At 55.6% G+C, this 23,121-nt stretch overlaps 1 protein-coding gene and 1 long non-coding RNA gene across 4 annotated transcripts; one reads left to right on the top strand and one right to left on the bottom strand.

Moving 5' to 3' along the window:
* Positions 1–319: 319 nt before the first annotated feature.
* WIPI1 (WD repeat domain, phosphoinositide interacting 1) lies at positions 320–22,578 on the top strand. 3 transcript variants are annotated; one of them, XM_040530636.1, is made up of 13 exons: positions 320–463; positions 2,086–2,168; positions 3,696–3,865; positions 7,637–7,733; positions 11,654–11,751; positions 12,770–12,862; positions 13,187–13,257; positions 14,155–14,262; positions 15,045–15,209; positions 15,401–15,508; positions 16,755–16,876; positions 17,613–17,713; positions 22,039–22,578. In XM_040530636.1, the coding sequence occupies exons 1-13, from the start codon at positions 393–395 to the stop codon at positions 22,084–22,086; spliced, it is 1,335 nt and encodes a 444-aa protein (XP_040386570.1). In that variant the 5' UTR covers positions 320–392; the 3' UTR covers positions 22,087–22,578. The 3 variants fall into 3 exon arrangements, with proteins under 3 accessions (XP_040386570.1, XP_040386569.1, XP_040386572.1); XM_040530635.1 differs by having other exon boundaries at positions 371–463; positions 17,477–22,578; XM_040530638.1 differs by lacking the exons at positions 17,613–17,713; positions 22,039–22,578 and having other exon boundaries at positions 382–463; positions 15,666–16,768.
* LOC121057016 lies at positions 2,176–3,681 on the bottom strand. The gene is made up of 3 exons (XR_005813605.1): positions 3,341–3,681; positions 2,643–3,228; positions 2,176–2,612 (listed from the first exon to the last, which is right to left on the bottom strand). It is a non-coding gene; the product is annotated as an uncharacterized LOC121057016 (long non-coding RNA).
* Positions 22,579–23,121: the final 543 nt, after the last annotated feature.

Here is a 23,121-nt window from a genome sequence, read left to right as displayed (position 1 = left end):
ACCCAACTGAACTGACCCAACCTGACCCAACCCAACCGCACCCAACCCTACAAAACCCAGCCCTCCCCCCCCCTTTCCCCTCCCTTCCCCTCCCCTCTCTCCTCAGCCGCCCCCCCCCCTCCGCTCTGCCCCCCCCCCCCGCCGCCGCACCCACAACACCACCACGTGGCCACGCGCGTCCCTTCCCCACCTCCAACCAATCGCAGCCCTCCCTGCCCGCCCGGCGGGCGGGACCTCCCCGCTTTTCCACCTCCCATAGGCCGAACCGCAAGCCCATCACCGGGAGGGGCGGGCCTTACGGGGAGCCGCCGACCAATGGGAAGCGCCGGCGGCGCCGCCAGCACGGCGGTGCGGGGCCGGGGCCGGGGCCGGGAGAGGGCCGCGGGCGCTGCATGGCGGCGCAGGGGCAGGGGCAGGGCGGGCCCGCGGCGCTCAGCTGCTGCTCCTACAACCAGGACCGCACGTAAGCGGCGGGGGGGGGGGGGGTCGGGGGCACCTTGTGTGTGAGGGGTGAGGGGCAGCGGGGCCGCCACAGGCGGGGCAGGGGTCCCGGTCCCGGTCCCGTGAGGGGTCGTGTGAAGGGTCCCGGTCCTGTGAGGGGTCCCGGTCCCGTGAGGGGTCCTGTGAAGGGTCCCGGTCCCGTGAGGGGTCCTGTGAAGGGTCCCGGTCCTGTGAGGGGTCCCGGTCCCGTGAGGGGTCCTGTGAAGGGTCCCGGTCCTGTGAGGGGTCCCGGTCCCGTGAGGGGTCCTGTGAAGGGTCCCGGTCCCGTGAGGGGTCCCGGTACCGTGAGGCGTCGTGTGAAGGGTCCCGGTCCTGTGAGGTGAGGGGCAGGGAGGCCCGGGGAGGGCTCATCGCGCCCTGCTGGTACCTGAGGGAACGGGTGGGGAGCTGGGGGCGCCTCTTGTCACAGGTAACCAGCGGTAAGACCAGAGGGAACGGCCTCGGGTTGTGCCAGGGGAGGGTCAGGTTGGAACGAGGAGACGTTTCTTGTCACAAAGAGCGGTCAGGCGTTGGGAGGGGTTGCGCAGGGAGGTGGTGGGGTCACCGTCACTGGGGTGTTCGAGGAAGGGTTGGACGTGGTGCTTGGGGACATGGTTTGGTGGGTGCTGGTGGTAGGGCAACGATGATCCTGGAGGGCTTTTTCAGCCTTAATGATCCTGTGATCCTGGAGGGCTTTTCTAGCCCTAATGGTTCTGTGACACCACGCCCAGGCCTGCAGCCCCAGCACAAGGAGGACGTGGGGCTGTTGGAGTGGGTCCAGAGGAGGCCACAAAGATGATGGAGGGGCTGGAGCACCTCTGCTGTGAGGAAAGGCAGAGAGCTGGGGATGCTCAGCCCCAGAAGGGAAGGGTCCAGGGGACCTCACCGCAGCCTTTCAGTGCTTGAAGGGGGCTTATGAAAAAGATGGGGAGTGACTCGGAGTGACTCTTTGCTCAGTCAGATATTGACAGGACAAGGGGGAATGATTTTAAACTAGAAGGGGGGAGATTTAGTTTGGAGGTTAGGAGGAAGTTCTTCACTCAGGGTGGTGAGGCCCTAGTATAGGTTGCCCAGAGAAGCTGTGGATGCCCCATCCCCAGGGGTGTTCAAGGGCAGGTTTGATGAGGCCCTGGGCAACCTGATCTAGCAGGCAGCATCCCTGTCCATGGTAGAGGATTGGAACTGGCTGATCCTTGAGGTCCCTTCCAACCTAAGCCGCTCTATGATGTGATATATCTAGAGGCAGCCCGGCCTGCAGCCCCCGGAAGTCACCCGAGGCAGCTCAGCTCCTGCCTCTGCAGCAGTGTGAGGGGTTCCCAACAGCCCTCCCTGCAGAGGTCTGTCTGGCCATCTCTCTGTCCATCCGTCACCCCAGGATCAGACAGTGGGTGATGTTCTGCTGGCCCACGGGGGTGCTCACTTTCTGCAGGCTGCAGCAGCCACAGACAAAGCACAACGCTTGGGTTTCCCACATTAAGTGCTCGAGGTTGGAGCCAGAGTTGTGCCTTGACAGATCGCTGGATCAGGAACTGCCCCATCCCCTTATCTGCAGAGACTCAGGCCATAACCTTGCCATCAGATCTCATCCCTGTCTCATCTTTGCAGCTCTCTGGCAATTGGAACCACAACTGGATACAAGCTTTTCTCCTTAAGTTCTGTGGAGCAACTGGACCAGGTCCACGAAAGCAGTAAGTGTCTTCTTTCTGAGCAGTGGCTGACAGCTTTAGCTACGTTAAAGAACTTCAGCCTGCTTTGAGTGAGTGATTCTGCGTATGGCTGCTGCAGAGATGGCATCTGTCTCCGCTGTTCCCTTATCAGGAGAGGAGCAGCTCTGTTTACTGCCCTGTGCATAGCAGCCTTTAGAGCGAGCTGCAGCCTCAGAGAAGTTTGAGCCACCCGCAGTACTTTCATGGAGCTGGAGGAGTCCCACAAGTTTAGAATCCAGCTTCTTTCTCACTCCGTCGTCAGCCTGACAGCAGCAGCTTGTCCTGCAAGCCAGCGTTCAGAGCTAGTTCACTGCTACATGTTTCAGACACGTCTGGGAAGCTGCAGGCCACCAGTGCGGGTTCTGTGATATTTACCTTGAGGTGGTTTTCATGGGCTTCCAGTGTAAGAAGGTCACTCACAGCAGACTTTCAGCGTTAGCTGTGCTCAGAGTGCACTTAACAGCCAAAGACAAGTACAGCCTCACGGAGCACGTACTCTGTGGTCTGGTTCAGGCCATCACCAGAATTGTTTCAGCACCAAATGAGATCCAACTCGCCCCCAGGAGATGCCTCTCTCTCTGCCGGCTGTAGTGGGAGCTTCAGCAGCCAGGCACAGCTGCCTCGTCTGTGGCACAGCTCGAGTCCTTCTTTGCCTTACAGGGTAAATGAGCTGCCATATGGCAGCAAGCCACAGCCATCTTTTAAAGTTGTTTAGGAGTTTGGATTCCCCTCAGAGGCAGATCCAGAGACAAAAGAGAAACAGATCCCTGCTGGTGTTGTGCTCAAGGTAATGGGCTGAGATGGAAGCAGTCCTACGTCTTGGTTTTAGAGCAGTCCTTGTACCTCCAGTGCAGGACAGCCCAAGCACTGGGTATGGTTCAGGACTAGCTAATTAGAAGGTAGAGTCCCTGATGACTCAGGTACAGCAGGGCCGTTGTAACGGTGCCTTTTCAGTGTAAGGAGTCATCCCAAGCAGTCACTGCAAGACATCCCACACCACTGTTCACCACAGCCATGCCAGAGCTCTGCAGAGAGCATGACCCTAGCGAGGAGGAGGGATTAAAGGGTATCAGCTTTCCCCTGCCTTAGGGAGGCTGGGAGAAATCAGACACCATGCAGAACAGCCAGCGAGTTCCACGCCGCTTTTTCCTTACCTCAATAAGCCCTGGCTTGTTTGCTGCCTCCAGGAAGGTCCCTGACCAAGCTGACTCTCATTTCCTTTGGTAAAGGTGAGGGCTTCCTTTTTATATCCCGTTCCCAAGGATTGACTGCAGCTGGAGGGCCCTGCCCAGGAGGGGCACAACAGCATTCTGCATCCAGGGAGGTTTCCTTAACCCCTTCCTCCTTTGATGCTTTGTGCCGTTTATGAGAAGTTTTTAACAAGAGCAGATGTTGAGCTTCTTAGCACTGAGCCTTCCAACCCTATTCCCTCCTGAGTCTCATTTGTCACAGCAAACAAACCAACCATAAACCAAGCTAAAGACCGCCTCGCTTTTCTTCTGTGCCCAGATGAAATCCCAGATGTTTACATCGTGGAGCGTCTGTTCTCCAGCAGCCTTGTGGTCGTGGTCAGTCATGCCAAGCCACAGCAAATGAATGTCTACCACTTCAAGAAAGGGACGGAGATCTGCAACTACAGCTATTCCAGTAACATACTGTCCGTCCGGCTGAACCGTCAGGTAAGAGGCTGGGGAAGTGGGCTGGCCGGAGCTGTCCCAGTTTGGCTCTCTGCTGGTGCTGACTGTGCACAGAGCAGAGGCCAGCTGGGACCCTGCTGCCTGGGAGAGCAGCCGCAGCCCGGGTCGGTTTGCACTGCGTCTCTGAACAGGGCTTTGAGGGGTAGGTGGGTACATGTTCTCCTCTGCCAGCTCCACCTCAGGCCTTGTAACCTCTGAGAGAGGAGGAGTAGGGCTGTGGATGTCATCTGCCGTAACTGCTTGAGTAAAATCATGCTGGGTCCTTGTTTTCTTCGCAGGTACACAAAGGTTTTTTGTTGTTTGTCTCCTTGCCTGTTCAGCACGCAGTTCTGCCCAAAAGACACCTTTTCACCTTCCCCTCTCCCTTGGATTCCACCTCCTGACTTCAGGACCCCCTCTGCCATCATTGTTGCAAATAAGACTGTCAGAGTTGGTAACAAAATCCAAGAGTATCTCGAACTCCATCGATGAGGCCAAAGGCTGCTCAAGTACTGTTAGCTGCCGGGTTTTATTTTTAAAGGTATAGGAAACATTCTGACCGCTGGGAAGAAGGCTTTTAGAGTGTTGTTCTCTGAACTGACACAGCCTCACACAGTCCTGAGCCCTATTTGTAGGATTTAAAGTCTTTTTTTTTCCATAATTATTTTCAAAGTATATGCCATAAGAAGCTGAGGACATTTTACAATGAAGAAATGAGCAGTCTGGGTAATTGTATATAATCAGCCTCTCCTCAGTTAGCAACAGTGGGTCCTGCAGTAAAGCTCTCCCGTAAGGAAACTCTGGGTTGAGCTTCCAGTAAAGCTGTGTTTGACGAGAAGTTCCTGTGCTACAATTAAATCTGTCCTAAATTGATTTTTTTCACTTAAACGTACAACGGAGCTGGCAGAACGAGGACTTCTGCTGAATTGCAGATAGATGTATATGTATAAAAATAAACTGGGAGGTTCTGCTTAGCAGTTCTAGGAGATCTGGGAGGAAAATAGGTCCAGGATTTTTCCCATGTGCTGTTCCAGTGACTGCCTGAGGATGATGTGTAGGCAGCCACGCTCCTTGGCTGCGTTACGAGCTTGGGTTCAAATCCCAGGCTGAGCTCATCCACCGACCATAGCACAAACAAACCTGAAGAGATTTGAAGATATTACGGATGGTTGGGCAGGCAGAAGATAAATCACTGGGCTTTGATGAGCTAGAAGCCAAGGGCACTGTCCCCAGAGGAGGGATATTTCTACCTGTGCAGCAGAGCTCCGGGTGTAAGCATGACCTTTTTCCTTGGTGGAGGCACCTGCTCTCCAGCCTGGGCAGGGCTGTGATCGCACACATCGTGATACCTGAATTTCAGAGCTAACTCCATGTCTGCCTGCTGCTCTGACCCAGGAGCCCACATGTACGCCATTCGAGTGCAGAGAACTAACTCTGTTTTGTGCAACTATACAATTCCAATCTCCAGTCGAGATTTAAGGTGGTGGCAGTCGGGTTCTGCTCGTGCTGTCATGTTTGAACACCTTCCTGGGGTTCAGAATGAAAGCCTTACTCTTCTAAAAGTCTGTATAAGGCTGAGTCCCTTATAAGCCATTAACACAGGAAGACAGTAACGAAGTAGGAACAGATCTCAAACAAATGGTAAATGTTTTGATTTGACCTCTCCGTGGAAAATCCTTGTTGTGCAAGCAAAATAGTCCCTCGGCTGTTGCTGATCCATGGGAATTCTTTGTTTCAGGCTCCACTGTAGCTCGAGTTTGCATTAAACTAGATCGTGATTTATCTCAAAGGGAGCAATAAGGCTGTGCTGTGGGACTGCTGAGAAGCTGTCCTGTAACCTCCCTGGATTTTCAGTTACTGTACTGAAACCCTCCTGAATTCTTTGGAGAGGTTTGATATTTTTTCTAGCTGTGTCCATGCCCAGCATGTTTAAGTCCTCAACACGCAGCTCAGCCACTAACCTGAGCCGTGTCAAGCTGGAGCAGTACAGAGAAATGCAGGAAGCAGTGCCTTGAACACCGTGTAGCAATCGCAGCGCCAAGCACCTTCCTGAGGCTCTGTCTGTGTGCACAGCGAGGATAAAAACCTTTCCTCACCTCGACAGGTCTTTCACTGATGCCAGCCTGGGCTGCAGGGCTGCACAGAGGGCAGGAGGCAGAGAACCAGCCCTCTCCACTCCCAGTGAGCTTGTCCGGGCCTCTTTTGCCTCTTCGCCTCCCACCCCCATTACTCAGCTCATGCTTTTCTTGGGTTTTGTCCCTGTTGGTGCCAGCACCCCGTGCTGCAGCTCTGGCTGCTGCTTTGCTGTCGTCTAAAGCCTCCCTTCACCTGTGCGGCACCAGCAGCACGCCTTGCAGTTCTGGGAAAGCACACGGTGGCTTTGCCGAAATCAGCTGTATAAATATTACCCTGACGGTCCCTGCTAGCAAGCTGATGGCTGTTACTGGAGAAAAGGCAAAGTCTTCCTGGAAATGCAGAATGGCCCTGACACAGCCCCAGATGCTGTGGTTAGCAGGAATAGAAGTGGGAAAGAGTTTGATCCGAGGGGAATGGTGGAGGAAGGCAAAGATTTTCTAATGTGGGTGTTTTCAAGTTAGTAACTAAACTCCACATTTAGATACTAAATAAGTGGCCTCATTTCTAAAGAGGTGGAGGCTTCCTGTACATGGATTTGGATGCTTCATCTTCAGGAGCCTGGGCAGAGTCTGGCCTTACATTTTTATTGGGATGTTTTCAGGGCTTCTGGACACTTGGCACTAATACAGGTGGAGCTGTGCACTCCCTGGGGTTAGAAAGCACAACCCCTCGGCCAGATCCAGAGCCCGGGCCCAAAAGAGCCTCTGCAAAATGCTTCCGTAACACGTAGAGATCTGGACCACGCTGAGACACAAAGCTGAGTGATCACAGAAATGGTGGCCTAATGCTAAGGTTGCAACATGAGGCTTCCTTTTTCCTTTCTGCCTTTCCTGCCCATCGTTTGGCAGCTCCTCGCTCAGCAGCTGCCTCTTGGCTGAGTGGGTGGGTGTTCCTGATGAGTTCATTCCACAGAAGAGGTGCAAGCACATTAACTTAGAAACACCCTGCCCGCCTGCCAGGCTGGTGTAAATACTAGATGTGAAGCACTAACCTCTGTGACTGCCCCTGAACAAATTGTTCCCCCCCGGTTTTATACAATTCTACACAATTCTGGGCACACAGAGCGCAATCCTGCCTGCTGATGTCGACGCGTTAGGTTTAGCAGAAATGGGAGGCCCACCGCTTGGGTGCTTGCTCCCAAATCGGGAAGAAGTCAGGGCAAGGGGCAGGCAAGGCCATCTGTAGGCATGCTAACAAGCAGGAGTGGCAGCCTCTCTGCCCCGTGGCCTATATGACCAAAACAGTAATTTGCTATGAAAAAAACAGCGGAGAAAAGTTGGGGTAGAAATAGATGGTAACCAGGACCTAGGGTGTAACCCAGGTGTGTCCTCGTGTTCTGGGGCCTGGAGATGTGGAAGATCAGCTCTTAAGAGTAACAGAAATCATCGCGTTTTATCTGCTTTCTAATGCAAAAGCAGATGCAGGCAACTCTCAGAAGCAGAGCCATACAAAATCGAAGGCTGTCCAGTGAGAGGGGATGTAGAAGCAGAGGAGATCCCGTTTCTGTTGCATTTCAGTAAAATCCCCGCGGAGCTTTTCTGACAGCAAAGATGAGGGTGTGTGAGCTGCGGGAGCAGCAGGCAGAGGCATTGTGCCTGTGCTGGTGAGGTTCTGTTCACGGCCCTTGTGTCCTTGCAGAGGCTGATTGTTTGCCTGGAGGAGTCAATTTACATCCATAACATTAAGGACATGAAGCTTTTGAAGACCATTCTGGATACGCCTCCCAATGCAACAGGTAAGCGCGGCAGAACTGCGTGAAAGGGAGAGGTGAGCTCTGCAGGAGCTTTGTTCAGCCCCGGTATTTGTGTTAGAATTGAAACCAGCCTGCGGTCTGCGCGCTCGTAGCAGCCCAGCTCATTCAGCGTTGAGGAGCCAGCAGTGTCTGGAGGCACTCAGCTGGGCTTGTGAGAGAGGAAACCCTGCTCTGCCCTGAGCAAATGCTTCCAAGGAGAGCAGGAACGGTCAGCAGGGTTCGAGGAAGGTTCGGTCTCACCCCATCCTCTCGCAGGATGACCACGCAGCTTCCCGGAGCGCGCCTTTATTCCCCGTACAAGAGTGAAGCTGTAGGGCAGGCCAGGACCGCAAGCTTCCCTCCATGTACAGGATGACTTCAGATCCCCCCTCTGGGGCTCGCTGCCCTTCCTTCAGCGTGCCCCGTGTCCCACAGCGCTTTGAAGGAGCCGCGCCGTGCCTCCGAGCAAGCCAGGGAGTTCCCAGCAGCCTGGGCCGCCACCTGATATTACTCCAAACACACGGGAAACCCAAGGGGCAGGGCAGGGCAGGGCAGGTGGCTGCAGAACGGATCCTCCCTGTGCAGCGTGGGGTGAATCCGCCTTTCCTGCTGATGGGAGAGGAGCTATTTTTAGCGGCGAGCAGGGAAACTTGGCTGCGTGCCGGCGGCGCTGCGATCTCCCCGTCACAGGCTGCGGCGGCGTCTCGGGGGCGGCTGCTTGTGAAGTTATCGATGCGCTCACGCCTGGCTGCTTCTGGGCTTTCAAGGGATGCTGTTCCAGCTTCTCCCCTGACCTACTTCGGGTCTTAACAGACGGCCTCTTCATGTGGATTAAACATCCCCAATGCTGCAAATATAATTAAAGTTTAAAACCTTCCCGAGAAAGCCCCGCCGTGGCAGGACGGACAGGGATACCCAGGCCTGGAGCTGTTCCGCAGGCGGGCTGAGCAGTTGGGTCGAGCGGTCGGGTCCCGGTTTAAGAGCAGCAGCAATCAGCAATTCCTGGGACAGGACGAGGCTGCTGCGGATCGCAGGACTTCATACGAGCTTAGTTTTCTAAAACCCTTTTACCGCAGCAGCTGTCACTGAATGAGCCGAGTGACAAGTGCTGTGCCACGTGTGCTCCCTGTGCCCCCGAACATCTGCGCTGCTCCCAAGCCTGACCCCACGCACACTGTGTCCAGGAGGCCAAGGCGGCGCAGCCTTCTCTCTCCTTTGCCAAGCCCTTTCCGAGCAGGGATCCGGGGATTTTCTGCCCGCCCATGGGGCAGTCGCTGTGAGATCTGCACCCGTCGCTTCTCAGAACCCAGCTCCCGACCCTTCGCTGTCCTTCAGCCGCTTGGCAGCGCGGGGCTGGGCCCGGGGAGCTCGCAGCACGCAGGGGCAGCCAGCGCGGCTGTCTCGCAGCTACGGGGGAAGTGCGGTGACCTCCGGCTCCCTCGCACGCACACGCTGTGAGAGGCGATGCTTCCTGCGGTGGTGATGTGCACGGACATTCCAGGATGAATGCACACGCTCCGGGTTGTCCCCTCGGTAAGGTCTGGCCAGCCTCCTCCACGCGGGAGAGAGAGGAAAACGCCCGGGGCGGGCGAGTCTGGTGTTTTTCATGTGTGCTCAAAGAAGGAGTGAATCTCCCTCCTTAGAGGAAACCACGCTGCTTAGTCGTGAGCTTCCAGCTCCAGGCGAGAAGCACCCGAGCGTGTCTGAGCCGCGCCGCAGCCCGTGGGAGTGAAGCAAAGTCCCCGGGGCAACGCAGCGCCCTGGGAGCGGGGCTGGCTGCCCGCCACCGTGAGCACACCGGCGTGGGAGCCTTTGCCGTGCAGGAGAGCACCGGTGGCTCCTGTCCCCAGCGAGTCCTGGCCTGATCTGCTCCAGGGAGGGCAGGAGAGCCCAAGGGAGCGCCGTGGCTGCGAGGTGACTCATGGCAGAGGCAGGATTTGTGCGGAGGAGGTCATCGAGCTCGTGCTGACGTGCGTGCCGTGAGGGCTGAGAGCTGCAGCTTTGGGAACCACCTCACGTGGATCCCCTCACCCCTCAGATCCCCCTGGGGCTGCTGGCTGGGCAGCCAGGCCAGGCTTCCCCAGTGCAGCAGCTTCTCCCCGCGCTGCTCGAGGAAGCCACCTGTGAAGCCGCACTCCCAGGGGCGCTATGCTGAGCAGCGCCAGGCTGTGCCCCCTTCCTGAGCCCCCTGCTGCATGCGCCGCCCCTCGCCGGGGCTGTCAGGTGCTGAGAGCAGAAGAGCATCTTCAAAGGCCACCCGTGTCCCTTGTGATCCCTGTTCCCTGTGCATCCCCGAGGTCAGCTCAGTACACTCCATCTGTGTTTTCCCCTGGCCTGGTTTCCCGTTTGCCTCTTCCAGACGGGCGCGGAGCAGAGGGAGAGGGTGACTCACGCCGGCCGGCTCAGAGCTCGCTTTGTTCAGCTGGAGCCTTCTCTCGATCCTCCGCTTAGAGAAAGGGCTGCGAGGATCCCCCGGGGCTGCCGGGCTGGGGGAAGACCCTCCTCAGACGACCCCCGTGCTCGTCACAAGCAGTCTGTGGGCTGTCCTTGCTGTCCTGCCACCCCTCCCTCTTCGGGTGCCGTCACCTGCCTTTTAATTGCCTGCACTTTGCTGCTGCAGCTCCTCTTCTCCGGCGCTCACGCGCTCACGGTCCCTGGCGTGATGTAAACGCTTTTGATTGATGGGGAGTGGACCTCCGGGGCCCCTGGCTGATCCCGCAGCTCCTGGCTCCGCTGCTGCGGTCTCTTTGTTTAGTTAGAAACAATGACCTAAAACAAAAGCTTCAGCTGATTCTTCCCTGCTGCTGGGCCGGGGCCAGGGCGGCGTCCCGACACGACGTGTTGCACGGCGTGTGTGCGCGTGGCTGTGTGCGTCCGTGCACACGTGTGTGCGTCCCGGTGCGGGGAGCGAGGCGCGGAGCCTGGCAGGATCCCCGACAGCCTTTAACCCCGCAGCTTCCTCCGCACGTGGGGCTACGTGGGACCCCGGGCGGGAGCCAGGAAGCTCGGGGTCGTGCCGAACCCTTGAGTGGGTTCTGGGAGGGCTGGGAGCACGTGGCCGCGGTGCAGGAAGCAAGCGAGACCCGCTGCTGTGTGTGACGGGATCCGCTGGGATGGTCCTCAGCCAGCGGCAGAAAGCAGAGGCAGGAAGGGAAGCTCTTTCCTAGGTCACTTGGGGGGCAGGCGGAGGGAGAGGCCTACGCACACATCCATCCATCCACTTGTCTCCTGTAATTCCTGCTCTCTTGGAAGGGGAAGTTTGGGAGACTTCTGCTCGTGTTGGCATACAGACAGATGGTCGGTACAGCGTAGAATTCCCTCCGTGGTAACAATTCGGCTGGGTCCAAGTTCCTTGCCTGCCAGAACCTCCCCGCACAACTGTGGCGTCTGCTGTGTCTTCCTCTGCTTCCCTTTTCCTCTGGGAGAAGGAAGTGGCACTGCCCAGCCCCACGGCCGCTGCACAGGCGCCATGGGGCTGCGTGCAGGCCGCACGGCTCATCCGAGCCTCCAGCCGCGCGCTTACACCCTGCTCACACCCGCAGGCGTCCAGGTGAGCCTGGACAGGAGTCCTGCTAGCCCTGAGACCGCGATGTCCCTCGCTGTGTTCCATGCACCTACTCCTGCCTTCTCAAAGGAGACGATTAAGGGGGGAGAAGCCAAGAGCCTGCCGTTGAGCAGGACCCGGGCTTTTTCCGAGCAGGATTTGGGGGAGGCGGTGGCGGGGAGAAGGGAGCCGTACTGTCCCGCACCAGCAGGTGTCCCCACGGCTGAGGCACCGCCAGCGCGCGGCCGGCCCGCGCCTGGTACCGGACACTGGCCCAAACTGAGGCAGCGCCTGAACCCCCGCGGTGTCCGTGGCCACGTCTCCGCTTTCTGTCCTCCACCAGCAAACAACCTCAGCTGCGTCCCTCTCGCCTTGCCAGGTCTGTGCGCTCTCTCGATCAACCACGCCAACTCCTACTTGGCTTATCCCGGCAGCGCGACCAGCGGAGAGATCGCGCTTTACGACGGAAATACTTTGGTAAGTGCAGAGCTCGCCCGTTTGGATACCAGCAGGGCCTGAAAACAAACAGCAGCACAGCAAGGCCAACAGGGCCTTTGGGGAGGATGAATAAATGCACTCCGCCGAGCTGGGCTGCAAGGAGCTCCCGGGGCAGGCACGTTCCACATCCCCCTTGCTTGGACGCCACGCGAAGCAGGCAGCCTCTGAGATCATAACATCCATTTCGCAGCTCTGGATGTGGAGGTAAACGTGCCCCCTGCCCCTGCAGCTGGGGGGCAGCTGCCAGGCTGACATGGACAAGGGTTCACGTGAGCTCTGGCAGCGCGCACAGAGGGAGCGATGTCACTGGGGTGGCTCACAGAGGTTGGAGCTGCTGCGGGTGCAGGACCTGGGCAGCTGCTTTGCCCCGCTGCGGGCTGGAAAGGATGCTGAACCCGAAGTCAAGGCGAGGGCAAGGTGCCCGCGGCCCCTCAGGAAATCTCTCCCTGGCTTGGGTCATGATTATCTGCGGTTTATGCCAGGGCTTTGGATTACATAAGGCTGCCGCTCTGTACGTGCAGCAGGAGCTGAGGATCTGCAGCAGGGGAGGAGCAGAGCTCGCAGGGAAGGCGCGCTGCTGCTGCGAGAGGTACTAGCGAGGGCCTGGGCTCCCCGCAGGCATCCGAGCGGCGTCACTGCAGCAGTCTGTGCCGTACAGGCGCGGTGTGCAGAGAGCGAAGTGCACAGGGACCTGCCAGCCTTCAGCGAGGGCGCAGCCACGAGCCTGCAGCCCGCTCGGGAGAGGTGAGAGCTGAGGACTCGTGCACCTGAAAGGAGCTCTCTGTAATCACAGCGCCTGCGGTGCGCGGGGAGGGAGCTGAAGGCGAGGCAGAGATAAGAAATGCTGAGGCTGTTGAAGGGATACCAGGACTGTGATACGGTCCCGTGAATACACACAGGCGCTCCCGGACAGGGCACACGGCAGGGAACGCCCTGCCCTTACGCAGCGCGAGGAGCAGCGTGTCTCTTTGCACTCACATTACCTTCTGTCCTTCAGAAAACAGCCTGCACAATTCCTGCCCATGACGGCCCTCTGGCTGCCCTGACCTTCAACTCCACCGGCTCGAGGCTGGCAAGCGCTTCCGAAAAAGTGAGTGAGTGAGTGAGTGCTGCTGCATTAACCTCGTCGCCACAGCCAGCCCGCAGCTGGCAGAGGGCTCGCAGCCAGCCCTAGCACTTCGGCTGCCTGCTGCAGGGAGAGCGGGGCCTCAGGGCAGCCCCTTCCTAAACACAGCTCACAGGGGAGGGGCAATAAAGGGATTCCCACTTGTAAGAGGCCACTGCGTTGTGTTCATGTTGACCCGGGCTGGCAAACAGGGCCTTCGCGTGTAAGGAGTTTCCTGGGTGTGTCAGAGGAGGGGCTCGCGCCCTTTGCCCTGCTCCTGTGTGATCTTTCCACTTGCATTTTTTGCAGGGCACAGTCATTCGGGTATTTTCCATTCCTGGTGGGCAAAAGCTCTATGAATTCCGGCGAGGGATGAAAAGGTCAGTTCATTCTTCTGTCGGTGACAAGCTGACAGAGGGCTCCCGGAGCAGAAATGTAAACACAGGGGCAGGGCAACGTCAGATCCTGGCGGCTCTGGCATCTTTTGCAGAAAGAAAACAAGAGCGAGCGTATCAGATAGAAATGTCACTGCCAGACAGCCACGCTGCGCCCAGCTGCCGCTGGCAGTTTAGTGATTCAATTCAGTGTGCCACAGAACAGGACAATTGCAGAGAACAGAGGTAGATTCAGTCCATTTACTCCGTCCTTTTGTTGCTCCTTACTTGAAATAATGAAGTCTCCAGAGTTATCATCCTGGCTCTTGTCTTCTCAAAGGAGGTGTTCTGAAGCTAAAAGTCATTTGCGCAGAGCCCAAGTCTTGATGGCAGCCATGGGCTGTTCCTGCCCTCCTGTAGTCCCTGTCAAATGCTTCAGGAGATCCTTTCCTGATCTTCCTCCCTCCCCTATCCCTGATCTGTGATTTTACGCACTTCTGCAAGTACACAGACCGACGTGACCGAGATACCCTTGCCCTGCTGCGCCTGCACAGGAAGAGATGCCACCTACACCTGGCCATCCAGCACCTTGGATGTCCTCCCTGGCCTTTGCAGTTCCAAAAGCTTCAGCTGCTGTGGCGAGGCAGCGCAGCTGTTTGCTCAACAGACAGCTGTGTGAGCAAGGACGCTTCCACCTCTCTGGCTGGCTGTCACTAAGGGTTATCCCCAGCTCTCAGTGAAGGGATTAGGGAAGTGTTAGTCAGCCCACAGCCTCAGCAGCAGCCAGGCAGGGGGCTTCTCTCTCTGTATGGGTCCCCTTCCTCCCTGTCCTCTGAGCAAAACCTAGCAGATCCCATTTGGTGATGTGCCAAGAGGTGACCAGTCCCGTCTCCTTGGCCCTAGGTACGTGAACATCAGCTCCCTGGTATTCAGCATGGATTCCCAGTTCCTGTGTGCTTCGAGTAACACGGAGACGGTGCACATCTTTAAACTGGAGCATCTCACTGACAGGTGAGGGGGATGGCCTGGGCTCACCTGCCTGCCCCAGGGCTGTCTGTGCTTCAGGCACCTGCCTTTACGCAGCTGGCCTCCATTTCCTCGCCACATGTTCTCCACCAGCTGCAAACTCTCTCTTTGGCTTTGTGTCCTGGTGGACTCGCTCCTCGGAAAAGCCACACACCGTGTCCCTGCTGTCAGCTCCCCAAGGACTGGTCTGTGTTTGTTAGCTGCCACTGTCCCCTGCCTCCTTCCCTGTACCCAGCCAGCCTTCCCCTGGCAGCAAGGTGCTGCTCGTGCTGGAGATGCCAGAGCGAACCCAGGCTCTCCACTGTGCTGGGGCTCTCCACGAGCTGCCAGAAGGGTCCCACCAGATGCATGAGTGTCCCTGGCCAGCGAGCCCATGCGGCTCATCCGTGGGGAGAGATTCCGTTGCTGCAGGAGAGAAGGGGGAATTCTGATACCAGCTCATTCAGCCTGTGAATCTGCTACTATGAGAGTCTGCCCTGGCACGGCACGGGGTTGGTCTGCAGGCTTCTAACGCTGCGGTGGGCACCAGGAACAGAAGGCGCAGCACAAGGATCAGCTCCGTGTTGTTTTTCCTTGGTGCAAACACGTCAGCCCTTCTGGGTAGACAGAGAAGGGCTTCTGCAAGGGTGCCCAGGGGCACAGGGGGTACAGCTGCTCCAAAGAAAGCCTTCCACATAACTGAGATCAGGATCGTTTTTGTTGTTCCTAACCTGTTTTGGCACGGATGGCTGTGGTAGCCCTACTGATGCTGCTTTGTGACCCCGCAGCCGGCCAGAAGAGCCTCCCACCTGGAGCGGGTACATGGGAAAGATGTTCCAGGCTGCTACCAACTACCTCCCTGCCCAAGTATCAGGCATGATAAACCAGGACCGAGCTTTCGCCACTGTACGCCTGAACACCTCCGGGCAGAGGAACGTCTGCGCCCTCTCCACGTACGTATTGACATCTGTGTCCCCGCTGCCACGCGAGCCTTTGAGCAGACACAGCTATCTGTGCGGAACACCACCGCTGTGGCCCGTTATCTGGCACCCGTGCCTGCTGCAGAGCACACAGCGCGCGTGTTTGCTGCTTCTGTGTGTGCGTGCAGCTGTCGTGTTTGGGCTCACGATGCTTTTTGTGTTAGGATTCAGAAGCTGCCTCGACTGCTGGTGACCACGTCAGATGGACATCTCTATATCTACAACTTGGACCCGCAAGATGGAGGAGAGTGCGTCTTAATTAAGAAGCACAGGTACCGTACCTCCAGTGTGCTGGAGTTCCCTACGTGATTGATACAGAGGCTGATTTTTAAAAATTAAGAAAGGGAATTTCACCTGAAAGCACAAAACGGAGCTGTAGGAGCAAGAGCTTTAGAACTGACTTGTGATTTTAGTTGCTTGATCTGACAGACGTCAGAGAGGGCCATATCAGCAGGCAGGGACCTGGGGCATCTAGCAGAAGAAACCAGAGACATCCCAAATCCCCCGGCAGCTGTGGGACATCTCAGCCTAGATGGCAGAGCTGGGCAGGCTGTGCCTCAGGAGACGTCTCCAGCAGCAGAGCACTGACCACGAGGGGGGCAGGAGAGCAGACCACCTTCTCCAGGCTGGAGAGCTGATTTTGGAGGTGTGATGGCGTGGAGCGGCACTGGGAGCTTCCGTCAACAAAAACTCTCACACATGCATGCCTGCAGGCTCGCGGTGCCAAAGCAGAGCCTTCTGTGCTGCCGTTCGGTTTGTGTGCCAATAAAATTAAGCGCATAACCCCACATCTGGGCTACTTGGCTCCAGATGTGAAGCCTTTGGGGTGGGGTGCGATGTAACATGTTCTCTCAGCCGGGACGTGGCTGCCGGCCAGGAAAATGCCAGCAGATTTTTTAAAAGCCGCAAAACAAAGGCACTTGAAAGCTGCGCTGTCCAGCGTGCTCCGGCCGCCGGCCTCCTGCCTCCGTCAGACCCCGCTGCCGCCCCTGTGCTCCCATTGTGAAGCAGCCGTCCGGAGCTGGCAGGCCAGCGTCCTGTGTGGGTTCCTCTTTTAGCATCAGAGGACTGAAAAGGGCCCTTGGGTCATGAGTTACATTACATCATACTATATCTCTGCTCAAACTCCATCCTAAACTAGCCAGCACTGCTTTTCTCATCTAGTCCACTCCTGTTGGAAGCCCTTCGGAGCCCCCTCCATGATTAGAAACACTGTTTGCCTTTGTAACCTAAAGCTTTTGTGGTCAGTCTGTTCCCTTCTATTCTCATGCCAGCATTGTCCTCCAGCCGAAGTAGTGCTTTCCCTATCTTCTGCTCCCCCCTGCTTTATTTGTAGAGCACAATGATCTCCTCCTCTGCAGCGCTGTAAGGGCTGCAGGCAGAGCCTGGCCGCACTGGTACAAGCGGGTGAGGTGCTTCAAGGAGACGTGGATGCACGCCGTTGTATCGGCCGGTGCTGGGGAAGGAATGGACGGAATCAGGACTAACTCTTCTCCCCTCTTGCCCCTGTACAATCAGTCTGCTTGGCTCAGGAAAAACGGAGGAGAACAAAGAAAACGACCTTCAGCCTCCAGTACCTCAATCTTACGCAGCGACTGTAGCCAGACAAAGTACAGTGCCTTCAACTTCGACCATGCCAGGTGAGCATCGCGGCTGCCCTTCCTCGGGGCAAGGGAGCAAGAAAGCCCCTGGAGCAAAGTGGCAAGTCTCCAAACTTCCAAGGGTTCGTTGTAGCAAAACACCCCGTGTGCAGGGCAGACTGGGACAGCAGGGCCCTCTGGAGCTCACCCAGTTCCTCCCCCGGGATGGCTCAGGCGTTGTCTGCTCTGCTTGCTGGGCCCCTTGTGCAGCGCTGCTCACAAACAGGCCCCTGGCCGAGCAGAAACCACATCCGAGCTTTGGAGCTTGTCCGACAGCAGTCTGCCAGCTGCCAGACGGGTTTCCAGGAGTTGGAACCATGGCTGTGGAAGTCAGATCTCACTATTTTTGGTGTCGAGCTCACTACAGATTCTCCTGAACCTGTTGCACTTCACAGAAACGAAGCTAGCACTGAATTATTGCAGGAGAGGACTGGGTGACTTTCATTATATTCCCTAGTGTTAAGGCGTGCATACAGATGGGGATCCCATTTTGGAATTGGGGCTTACGTTTGGGGTGGGAGGAAGCCAACTGCTGCCACAGAAGCTAGTCCGTTCCCTAACGGGTAGTGCTGAACTACCCTAACGGGTAGTTCTCTACAGGCGTCCCTCGGTGCCCTGCCAAATGCCGCAGAAACCAGCTCTGCGTTAGATCAGTGATAAAAGAGCGTCACAGCTGTTTGTTTCCAGCCTCCGTGCATCCATTTATCAGCGATGTTCTGCGTTTTCACTTTGGCAGGTTATTCGGAGGACGGCGGTGCCCTGCGAGGAGAGGTCATCCCAGAGCATGAGTTTGCAACTGGACCAGTGTGTCTTGACGACGAGAATGAGTTTCCTCCTGTGAGCATTCGGGACCCCTAAAACAGCAGTTCAGCCCTCATGCTAAGAAGAAAGTGTTAACCTCTTACAGAAGAGATACTGTTGCCCTGACCTTGTCCCAGTTCACTGTGAAGCCTAAAATAACTAATTAAGGTATAGGGACAGTGCCAGGAAAGTTACACCCCCTAAATGGCAGCTAGGGATGGGGCAAAGATGATCAGCGTAATAGAGAGGGAACCGAACAAAGTAGCAGAATGAAGTGCAGATCCAGAGCTGACCTTTGTGCCTTGCTCAGATTTCTAGTATTAACAGTAGTTTTAATTTGAACAATACCATCATTTAGAAATAAAAATGTAGTATTCCCTGTTGCATTTCCAGTCAGTTGTATTAGTTTATGGGAAACAACTGGAACATACCTGAACCTCATCGGTCTCACCATTTCCGAGCTAACTGAAAAGGAATCTCCTTTTCTGAGCACAATGCTGAATAGCATTAACAGAGTTTTAAACCTTTTTTTGATTTTTAAGTAGCACTTTCTCAGTTACCATTGGAAGAACATACTGGCTTTATAAAATCTAACTTAAGCCTGGCAGTGTCTCTCCTGCTTCTCTTCCTATTATATAAGCATTTATTGTGTTAAACGTTTAACTGTTAACTGGACAGATGTTGCTTACGGTGCTGTAATCAGCAGTGTCTTCGTAATAGCAATGCATTAATACAGCAGAATATTGTAATGGATTTCCAGTTGTAGACTTGGCAGAATTTTGAACCCCTTACTCCATTTTTACATATCCTGCTGCTGGAGTTGTGCCTGAAGAAGGAGAAAGTAAAAGCTTCATTGGGATCCCAGGATTTGTTCCATATGCTGAGGCTGACCTCTGTAAGGCACTTTCATATTAACTGATGCAAAGTGTTATTTATATAAAAGATGATTAGCTCATGACTCCCTTTGAAACACTGCCTAAGAGCAACTCTTCAAGTCACATAAACCTTAAACCGATTCTCTTTTGTTACCTGTAACATAGCCTGTTGCAAACCGAGAACAAGAGTTTTCTAATTCCCCTACACCATTCCCTAAGAAGGATATTTAAAATGTCTCCCCTTCGGTCCAAGTTGTTTGGCTGCAGAGAAGCTGCCAGCCCAGGCATCTGGAAGGAATGTTCCGAGGAGCAGCAGGGCCAGAGAGAAATCCTTTGCTTCCTTCTGATGAACCTGCTCTCGAACATGTGCTTTGGGGACACGCAAATGCCAGCGAGCAGGAACCACGCTGCTCCTGAATGAGCCTGCCTGCTGGGACTACGCTGTGCAAAAACAGCCCCAAACCCCTGCTGTACAGCAGCAGGCGCTTTATTAAATGGACTTTGATCTGTCAAAATCCTGTGCTGTAATTAACCCGGCAGAGCCACTTACATGTGTAACGGTAGGGAGGAGGTGGTGTGGGAGGGAAGGAGCTATCCGCAACTACTCCCTGGTATGGCGGCTCAGCCGTTGGAGCTTCCAGCTAGTGTCTGCAGCTAGGACCTCAGGTTTTCCCCTCCGCTGCTGACGGTAATGCGTTTTGCATCTGGCCTACTAGCTAGTGCGGCGCTGGCTCCTGCTGGGTTAGTGCTTACGGAGGCTGGGTCGGGATGTTTTGATGCTCTGAATTTCACTGAACTCCGCTGTTTTCTCAGTGCTGCAATGTTCGGTCTGGGTGACTCGTTCAAGAGGGGTTTCAGGGATCGAGGAGAAGGAGGGAGAGAAAACCTGACCTTATCCAACGAAAATGTTTTGACAGCGTTCTGTTTTGCAGAAACATGGGAAGGGTTTTGTTTGTTTTCCAGTGTGCAACAAAAAGACATTTTAAAACCTCAAAACTTGTGACAAAATGGAATATTCACCCGCAGCCCACGCCACGAGCAGGGCTTTGAACTTAGGCATACTTCTGGAGAAGCAGCCGTGCTTAGACCCAGCAGTTCCTCTCCGTTTTGAAACATTTTGCTCTCAAGTGCTGGTGAGCAAGACTCCAGAGGCTCAACTGTTAATAACAAGGAAATGCAGCTTCAGTCTAACGCACGATCTGGTGTGATTGCGGAAAACGGCCTCTTCATTAAGTGGAAGGAGGGACAGGTCAGAGAAGAGATGAGAAGCCCAAGGAGGGCTTACACAACCTGACCTCACCAAGAATTAATGTGGCTATTGAAACTAATTATGGCAGCACTGCTGAAGAACCCTGTAGCAAGAGGTTAAGCAAGTTCAGTTACGTGTCTTGCTTGCACTGATGGGATGGATTAAGTGCTTTCAGGTCCGCTAGTGGCTCTGGAGTAGCTGATGATCTGCAGGAGGTACGCAGGCATCACTGAGATGGACAGCGGGCTAAAGCCTGAGGGGAGAAGAAGGTGCTGGTTTTGAGGCTGGGAGAATGCCGCACCACCCTCCGTCTGCGTGATCCTGGCTTCATGGGAAGGGAAGAACGAGCCCAGCTCTGGCTGCACGTGGTTGTGATGATCCCAGCCGTTTTCTCACCACCTGGCTAAGCAGTTGCTGCTTCTCTCCAGGTTTATCAGTGTCATTGACGTTTCCAGTGGTGTCGGGAGTTGCTGGTGGGTGCTCGAGCCCAGCAGGGTGCTGCTCGGCCAGCTCAGCCTTTCAGGAGGCACCATAGGGTAGGGCTGTGAGGTTCGACAGAAGAAATCCTACAGGATTCATCAAGAACGAAGCCAGATGGTGTGTGTGGACCTGAAGAATACATACCAGGGGAACTCTTAAAACTGCTGGAATTCAGTAGGGAAGGGGATTTCCTTCAGCAGATTGGTCAGCGCCTTTCCAGGCAGACGCGATCAGTCCTGCAGCTGGCTGCGCTCTGAAGCTTCTCAGCTTCAGGACCGGAGTTGACGTGAAGGCTTTAACAGGACAGGTATTTCATAACGTCAGGCCAGGTTGTGGACAGCAGTCAGCTCTTCAAAGACCGCATCCCCTCGCTGATGCTCAGTCTTTAAAAACATCCCTTTCACTCACAGCACACTGATTCTTGGCTGCCTCCAAAACTTGGGCAGCCTTCCTGTGCTGCCTGCGGGCAGCAGCGTGAGCCCCACCGTGCCTCCAGCAACCCCTGCACCACAGCCAGGCAGAAACCCCTGCACTGCCACAGGGAGAAGGCTCCCCCAGAGCAGTGCCCAGCATGGGGTCTGCAAACATCGCTGCCAGGCCGAGCCAGCGATCCTAACGGGAGCAACCAGGCTGCAGGTGCACCTTGGGCTGCGCGGGACCCGTGTTTGCCTCCTTGCTGTCGGACGCCCGGCGTTTCACTCGTTCTGTTGTGCAGATTGTGACACTAACGATTCTCAGTGATTTTCCCTTTTTTAAGAGCTGGCTGTTAGCAGAAGAAAGGCGATAGACTCAGCTGTGGAACTGTACTAATAATAATATTTCAAAGGGGGGTTGAGCAAGTCTGGCCAAACCTAAGTGGCCTCGCGTTCCTTACGCAGCTGCTGCCCCCGTAGCTCAGACAGGAATTTGGGGCAGCCGGGGCTTGCAGGATTAAGCCCAGCTTATCAATACAGCACCGGAGCTCCTCAGGCAATCCAGCACCAAGGCCTTGTGCCTCAGAACCAGGCAGGTGACGTTCCTGCAGGCCGTGGAGGGGACGAGCAGGCACAGCCCCTCCGGCAGCTGGGTGTGGGGATGGCACCGGCACCGCTGGGGGCTTGCGGCCAGGCTGGCACCCACCCGGGCAGAGCCGTGCCCTGGTGTCTGCGTGGGGGCGCCCACCCAGGGGCTCTGCCCGAGCTTCCAGAAGCAGGTGTGGATCTTACCGGGGTCTCTGATCTCGTCTTGTGGCGTGCGTTTGAATCAAGTATCTCGGGGGTCTTTGCTGCTCCCCATTTCCTCTCCATGCTTTATCACCGAAAGGTGTTGCTGGTACTTAGGGTAGGCTTCCCCTCACCCCGTTCAGCCCCAAATGTAGGTGTTTAACTCCGGCTTCCATCTGGAGTCCCCAGGGAGACCCAGAGAGGCACGTCCAGCTCCTTTCCCCGCCTGCCACGCCAGGAGCTGAGCTCTGGGAGCACTCAGTGGGGCAAATGAGGCTCACCCCAAGTAACCCAAGTCCTGCAAGCGTGGCTGTGCTCCGTGCCAGCTAGATGCAAGAGGCCCTTATCGCCAGGCCAGATGGTTCCTGTTCCCAGGACTGTAACAGGGGGGAGGGGGGGGGAGTAAATAAATAAACCTCTCACAAATCTCCCTTTGAATGGAAAGTAAAACACTGCAGGACATCCCTCCCCCTTCTCCTCCCATGTGCGTAAAACCGACTTGAAACACACCCTGTTGCTGGGAAAAGTAAGGCCATTCTGTTTTGATTTTGGTAGATAATCTTGTGCCGCGGAGGTCAGCCGGGCAGAGCGAAGAGGTCATGATGAGACGCAAACATCCGCGCGTAGGACAGCTGCTGGGAAGCGCTTTGGAAAAGCCAGGAATTTCGAAGAAGAGATTTGCATGTCCTCAAGAAAAGGAAAAAAAAAAAAAAATCCAAGGTGGGCCACTGCTTTTTCTACAGTACGTGTGAGCGACCACCTGGCCCGCCAGCCCCTTCTTTTTAATCGTGTCTGGGCGGGTGTCAGTGTACTGTATGCACAGCGCTATATTTAACAGGTATCCTAGAACCACATTGTAAATGCTAATTTAATCAGATTTGTACGTAACCAGAATTTTATATACCCGTTTTTTCCCTTTTCTAATTTATGCCGTTTTATGTGTATAAATGTACTTATAGCAAGGTATATTAAACTTATGTCTTTGTACAGGATAGCCTATTTTACCCAGGCAAAGTATTTTTGCAGTGACATTAGAGAAGATTTGCAATTTGCTACGTTTAAAGCCAGAAATAAAGTCACGGTCTGTCCCTGGCAGCTCGCTGCCCGTGCTCCTGCTGTTCTTTGTGGGGCCCTAAAGATGTCAGCCTTGATTAAGCTTCAGCGAGTGGGTTTGGGGCGCTGGCGGGAGGGAGGGAGGGAGGGAGGGAGGAGGCTCCGGCTGTGCCCGGCCCCAGCCTGGCCAAAGCCGCGCTGCCCTGCTGCTGGCGGCCGTGCCAGGACGGCGGGGCAGGAGGCTGCAGGCCAGAGCTAATTGCAGACGGTTGGGCAGCCCCTCTAATTTGGGCAGCGCTGCCCGTAATTACAACTCCCAGTTCCCTGTGGCTGGTGTAACACCTTGCTTCGATTGAGACAAGCCGCTTACGGCTTGTCCAAAGAAAGATCTTGGGTGCGTAAATTGGAGTCCAAAAGCGTTCCAGAAAACCCTCGCTCAGCTGCTGGGAAATCCTGGTGGTTTCTGAGTTTCAGTTGCGCCTTCTGTGTTGCCTCCGCAACTCCCCAGGCCTGTGCCTGTGCCCACTCACGCCCCAGAAGAGCTGTTCCCGCCCCACAGCATCGCACTGGGATCGGCAGGAGCCG

Source organism: Cygnus olor, chromosome 18, assembly GCF_009769625.2.
Source record: "Cygnus olor isolate bCygOlo1 chromosome 18, bCygOlo1.pri.v2, whole genome shotgun sequence".
Classification (NCBI taxonomy): domain Eukaryota; kingdom Metazoa; phylum Chordata; class Aves; order Anseriformes; family Anatidae; genus Cygnus; species Cygnus olor.
Note: the sequence above shows the minus strand (reverse complement) of the source record. Positions and strands in the feature narration are given on the sequence as shown.